The 6,551-nt window shown below is 60.0% G+C and overlaps 2 protein-coding genes across 2 annotated transcripts; both read right to left on the reverse strand.

Moving 5' to 3' along the window:
* Window positions 1-749: 749 nt before the first annotated feature.
* Window positions 750-1,253, reverse strand: LOC137316342 (uncharacterized). The gene has a single exon (XM_067980407.1). It carries the CDS (start codon window positions 1,251-1,253, stop codon window positions 750-752), a length of 504 nt encoding a protein of 167 aa, XP_067836508.1.
* Window positions 1,254-1,649: 396 nt separating this feature from the next.
* Window positions 1,650-3,532, reverse strand: LOC137316343 (keratin-associated protein 10-8-like). Its single transcript, XM_067980408.1, has 6 exons — window positions 3,455-3,532; window positions 3,021-3,322; window positions 2,705-2,902; window positions 2,383-2,572; window positions 2,225-2,332; window positions 1,650-1,883 (listed from the first exon to the last, which is right to left on the reverse strand). Exons 1-6 carry the CDS (start codon window positions 3,530-3,532, stop codon window positions 1,650-1,652), a joined length of 1,110 nt encoding a protein of 369 aa, XP_067836509.1.
* Between the last annotated feature and the right edge of the window lie 3,019 nt (window positions 3,533-6,551).

Consider the following 6,551-nt stretch of genomic DNA (forward strand, 5'->3'; position numbering starts at 1 on the left):
GGCACACGTGTTTGTGTCCGCACAACTGCTGGTACACGTGTTTGCGTCCGCACATATGCGGGCACACGTGTTTGCGTCCGCACATCTGCGGGTAAACGTGTTTGCGTCCGCACATCTGCGGGCACCCGTGTTTGCGTCGGCACATCTGCGGGCACATGTGTTTGCGTCCGCACATCTGATTGCACACGTGTCTGCGTCCGCAAATCTGCGGGCACACGTGTTTGCGTCCGCACATCTGCGGTTAAATATGTTTGCGTCCGCACATCTGCGGGCACCCGTGTTTGCGTCGGCACATCTGCGGGCACCCGTGTTGGCGTCCGCACATCTGCGGGCACACGTGTTTGCGTCCGCACATCTGCGGGCACACGTTTTTGCGTCCGCACGTCTGCAGGCACACGTTTTTGCGTCGGCAGATCTGCACGCACACGTGTTTGCGTCCTCACTTCTGCGGGCACACGTCTTTGCGTCCGCACATCTGCGGGCACACGTGTTTCCGTCAGCACACCTGCGGGCAGACGTGATTGCGTCCGCACATCTGCGGGCACACGTGTTTGCGTCCGGACATCTGCGGGCACACTTGTTGGCATCCTCACATCTGTACACACGTGTTTGCGTCCGCACATCTGCACTCACACTTGTTTGCGTCCGCAGATCTGCACGCACATATGCTTGCATCCGTATATCTGCAGGCACACGTTTTTGCGTCCGCAGACCTGCACGCACACGTGTTCGCGTTCGCACATCTGCAGTCACACGTGTTTGCGTCCGCAGATCTGCACGCACACGTGCTTGCATCCGCACATCTGCGGGCCCACGTGTATGCATCCGCACATCTGCTGGCACACGTGTTTTCGTCCGCACATCTGCGGGCACATGAGTTTGCGTCCGCACATCTGCGGGCACACGTGTTTGCGTCCGCACATCTGAACGCACACGTGTTTGCGTCTGCACGTCTGCGGGTACACGTGTTTGCGTCCGCACATCTGCGGGCACATGTGTTTGCGTCGGCACATCTGATTGCACACGTGTTTGCGTCCGCACATCTGTGGGCACACGTGTTTTCGTCCGCACATCTGCACGCACACGTATTTGCGTCCGCACATCTGCGGGCACACGTGTTTGTGTCCGCACAACTGCTGGTACATGTGTTTGCGTCCGCACAACTGCTGGTACATGTGTTTGCGTCCGCACATTTGCGGGCACACGTGTTTGCGTCCGCACATCTGCGGGCACACGTGTTTGCGTCCGCACATCTGCTAGCACACGTGTTTGCGTCCGCACATCTGCGGGCACACGTGTTTGCGTCCGCACATCTGCCGGCACACGTGTTAGCGTCCCCACATCTGCGGGCACACATTATTGCGTCCGCACAGCTGCGGGCACACGTGTTTGCGACCTCACTTCTGCGGGCACACGTGTTTGCGTCGGCACAACTGTGGGCACACGTGATTGCGTCCGCACATCTGCGGGCACACGTGTTTGCGTCCGCACATCCGCGGGCACACGTGTTTGCGTCCGCACGTCCGCAGGCACACGTGTTTGCGTCCGCAGATCTGCACGCACACGTGTTTGCGTCCTCACATCTGCGGGCTCACGTGTTTGCGTCCGCACATCTGCAGGCACACGTGTTCGCGGTCGCACATCTGCAGTCAAACGTGTTTGCGTCCGCAGATCTGCACGCACACGTGCTTGCGTCCGCACTTCTGCGGGCCCACGTGTATGCATCCGCACATCTGCTGGCACACGTGTTTGCGTCCGCACATCTGCGGGCACACGTGTTTGCGTCTGCACATCTGCGGGCACACGTGTTTGCATCCGCATATCTGAACGCACAGGTGTTTGCGTCCGCACATCTGCGGGCACACCTGTTTGCGTCCGCACATCTGCGGGCACATGTGTTTGCGTCCGCACATCTGCGGGCACACGTGTTTGCGTCCGCACATCTGCGGGTAAACGTGTTTGCGTCCGCACATCTGCAGGCACCCGTGTTTGCGTCGGCACATCTGCGGGCACATGTGTTTGCGTCCGCACATCTGATTGCACACGTGTTTGCGTCCGCACATCTGCGGGCACACGTGTTTGCGTCCGCACATCTGCGGGTAAACGTGTTTGCGTCCGCACATCTGCGGGCACATGTGTTTGCGTCGGCACATCTGATTGCACACGTGTTTGCGTCCGCACATCTGCGGGCACACGTGGTTCGTCCGCACATCTGCACGCACACGTGTTTGCGTCCGCACATCTGCGGGCACACGTGTTTGTGTCCGCACAACTGCTGGTACATGTGTTTGCGTCCGCACATCTGCGGGCACACGTGTTTGCGTCCGCACATCTGCGGGCACACGTGTTTGCGTCCGCACATCTGCTAGCACACGTGTTTGCGTCCGCACATCTGCGGGCACACGTGTTTGCGTCCGCACATCTGCTGGCACAAGTGTTAGCGTCCCCACATCTGCGGGCACACATTCTTGCGTCCGTACAGCTGCGGGCACACGTGTTTGCGTCCTCACTTCTGCGGGCACACGTGTTTGCGTCGGCACAACTGTGGGCACACGTGATTGCGTCCGCACATCTGCGGGCACACGTGTTTGCGTCCGCACATCCGCGGGCACACGTGTTTGCGTCCGCACGTCCGCAGGCACACGTGTTTGCGTCCGCAGATCTGCACGCACACGTGTTTGCGTCCTCACATCTGCGGGCTCACGTGTTTGCGTCCGCACATCTGCAGGCACACGTGTTCGCGGTCGCACATCTGCAGTCAAACGTGTTTGCGTCCGCAGATCTGCACGCACACGTGCTTGCGTCCGCACTTCTGCGGGCCCACGTGTATTCATCCGCACATCTGCTGGCACACGTGTTTGCGTCCGCACATCTGCGGGCACACGTGTTTGCGTCTGCACATCTGCGGGCACACGTGTTTGCGTCCGCACATCTGCGGGCACATGTGTTTGCGTCCGCACATCTGCGGGCACACGTGCTTGCGTCCGCACATCTGCGGGTAAACGTGTTTGCGTCCGCACATCTGCGGGCACCCGTGTTTGCGTCGGCACATCTGCGGGCACATGTGTTTGCGCCCGCACATCTGATTGCACACGTGTTTGCGTCCGCACATCTGCGGGCACACGTGTTTGCGTACGCACATCTGCGGGTAAACGTGTTTGCCTCCGCACATCTGCGGGCACCCGTGTTTGCGTCGGCACATCTGCGGGCACCCGTGTTTGCGTCCGCACATCTGCGGGCACACGTGTTTGCGTCCGCACATCTGCGGGCACACTTTTTTGCGTCCACACGTCTGCAGGCACACGTTTTTGCGTCCGCACATCTGCGGGCACACGTGTTTTCGTCAGCACATCTGCGGGCAGACGTGATTGCGTCCGCACATCTGCGGGCACACGTGTTTGCGTCCGCACATCTGCACTCACATTTGTTTGCGTCCGCAGATCTGCACGCACACATGCTTGCATCCGTATATCTGCAGGCACACGTTTTTGCGTCCGCAGACCTGCACGCACACGTGTTCGCGTTCGCACATCTGCAGTCACACGTGTTTGCGTCCGCAGATCTGCACGCACACGTGCTTGCATCCGCACATCTGCGGGCCCACGTGTATGCATCCGCACATCTGCTGGCACACGTGTTTGCGTCCGCACATCTGCGGGCACATGAGTTTGCGTCCGCACATCTGCGGGCACACGTGTTTGCGTCCGCACATCTGAACGCACACGTGTTTGCGTCTGCACGTCTGCGGGTACACGTGTTTGCGTCCGCACATCTGCGGGCACATGTGTTTGCGTCGGCACATCTGATTGCACACGTGTTTGCGTCCGCACATCTGCGGGCACACGTGTTTTCGTCCGCACATCTGCACGCACACGTATTTGCGTCCGCACATCTGCGGGCACACGTGTTTGTGTCCGCACAACTGCTGGTACATGTGTTTGCGTCCGCACAACTGCTGGTACATGTGTTTGCGTCCGCACATTTGCGGGCACACGTGTTTGCGTCCGCACATCTGCGGGCACACGTGTTTGCGTCCGCACATCTGCTAGCACACGTGTTTGCGTCCGCACATCTGCGGGCACACGTGTTTGCGTCCGCACATCTGCTGGCACACGTGTTAGCGTCCCCACATCTGCGGGCACACATTCTTGCGTCCGCACAGCTGCGGGCACACGTGTTTGCGTCCTCACTTCTGCGGGCACACGTGTTTGCGTCGGCACAACTGTGGGCACACGTGATTGCGTCCGCACATCTGCGGGCACACGTGTTTGCGTCCGCACATCCGCGGGCACACGTGTTTGCGTCCTCACGTCCGCAGGCACACGTGTTTGCGTCCGCAGATCTGCACGCACACGTGTTTGCGTCCTCACATCTGCGGGCTCACGTGTTTGCGTCCGCACATCTGCAGGCACACGTGTTCGCGGTCGCACATCTGCAGTCAAACGTGTTTGCGTCCGCAGATCTGCACGCACACGTGCTTGCGTCCGCACTTCTGCGGGCCCACGTGTATGCATCCGCACATCTGCTGGCACACGTATTTGCGTCCGCACATCTGCGGGCACACGTGTTTGCGTCTGCACATCTGCGGGCACACGTGTTTGCATCCGCATATCTGAACGCACAGGTGTTTGCATCCGCACATCTGCGGGCACACCTGTTTGCGTCCGCACATCTGCGGGCACATGTGTTTGCGTCCGCACATCTGCGGGCACACGTGTTTGCGTCCGCACATCTGCGGGTAAACGTGTTTGCGTCCGCACATCTGCAGGCACCCGTGTTTGCGTCGGCACATCTGCGGGCACATGTGTTTGCGTCCGCACATCTGATTGCACACGTGTTTGCGTCCGCACATCTGCGGGCACACGTGTTTGCGTCCGCACATCTGCGGGTAAACGTGTTTGCGTCCGCACATCTGCGGGCACATGTGTTTGCGTCGGCACATCTGATTGCACACGTGTTTGCGTCCGCACATCTGCGGGCACACGTGGTTCGTCCGCACATCTGCACGCACACGTGTTTGCGTCCGCACATCTGCGGGCACACGTGTTTGTGTCCGCACAACTGCTGGTTCATGTGTTTGCGTCCGCACATCTGCGGGCACACGTGTTTGCGTCCGCACATCTGCGGGCACACGTGTTTGCGTCCGCACATCTGCTAGCACACGTGTTTGCGTCCGCACATCTGCGGGCACACGTGTTTGCGTCCGCACATCTGCTGGCACAAGTGTTAGCGTCCCCACATCTGCGGAAACACATTCTTGCGTCCGTACAGCTGCGGGCACACGTGTTTGCGTCCTCACATCTGCTGGCACAAGTGTTAGCGTCCCCACATCTGCGGAAACACATTCTTGCGTCCGTACAGCTGCGGGCACACGTGTTTGCGTCCTCACTTCTGCGGGCACACGTGTTTGCGTCCGCACGTCCGCAGGCACACGTGTTTGCGTCCGCAGATCTGCACGCACACGTGTTTGCGTCCTCACATCTGCGGGCTCACGTGTTTGCGTCCGCACATCTGCAGGCACACGTGTTCGCGGTCGCACATCTGCAGTCAAACGTGTTTGCGTCCGCAGATCTGCACGCACACGTGCTTGCGTCTGCACTTCTGCGGGCCCACGTGTATTCATCCGCACATCTGCTGGCACACGTGTTTGCGTCCGCACATCTGCGGGCACACGTGTTTGCGTCCGCACATCTGCGGGCACACGTGTTTGCGTCCGCACATCTGCTAGCACACGTGTTTGCGTCCGCACATCTGCGGGCACACGTGTTTGCGTCCGCACATCTGCTGGCACAAGTGTTAGCGTCCCCACATCTGCGGGCACACATTCTTGCGTCCGTACAGCTGCGGGCACACGTGTTTGCGTCCTCACTTCTGCGGGCACACGTGTTTGCGTCGGCACAACTGTGGGCACACGTGATTGCGTCCGCACATCTGCGGGCACACGTGTTTGCGTCCGCACATCCGCGGGCACACGTGTTTGCGTCCGCACGTCCGCAGGCACACGTGTTTGCGTCCGCAGATCTGCACGCACACGTGTTTGCGTCCTCACATCTGCGGGCTCACGTGTTTGCGTCCGCACATCTGCAGGCACACGTGTTCGCGGTCGCACATCTGCAGTCAAACGTGTTTGCGTCCGCAGATCTGCACGCACACGTGCTTGCGTCCGCACTTCTGCGTGCCCACGTGTATTCATCCGCACATCTGCTGGCACACGTGTTTGCGTCCGCACATCTGCGGGCACACGTGTTTGCGTCTGCACATCTGCGGGCACACGTGTTTGCGTCCGCACATCTGCGGGCACATGTGTTTGCGTCCGCACATCTGCGGGCACACGTGCTTGCGTCCGCACATCTGCGGGTAAACGTGTTTGCGTCCGCACATCTGCGGGCACCCGTGTTTGCGTCGGCACATCTGCGGGCACATGTGTTTGCGCCCGCACATCTGATTGCACACGTGTTTGCGTCCGCACATCTGCGGGCACACGTATTTGCGTACACACATCTGCGGGTAAACGTGTTTGCCTCCGCACATCTGCGGGCACCCGTGTTTGC

Source organism: Heptranchias perlo, unplaced genomic scaffold, assembly GCF_035084215.1.
Source record: "Heptranchias perlo isolate sHepPer1 unplaced genomic scaffold, sHepPer1.hap1 HAP1_SCAFFOLD_59, whole genome shotgun sequence".
In the NCBI taxonomy this organism is placed as follows: Eukaryota; Metazoa; Chordata; class Chondrichthyes; order Hexanchiformes; family Hexanchidae; genus Heptranchias; species Heptranchias perlo.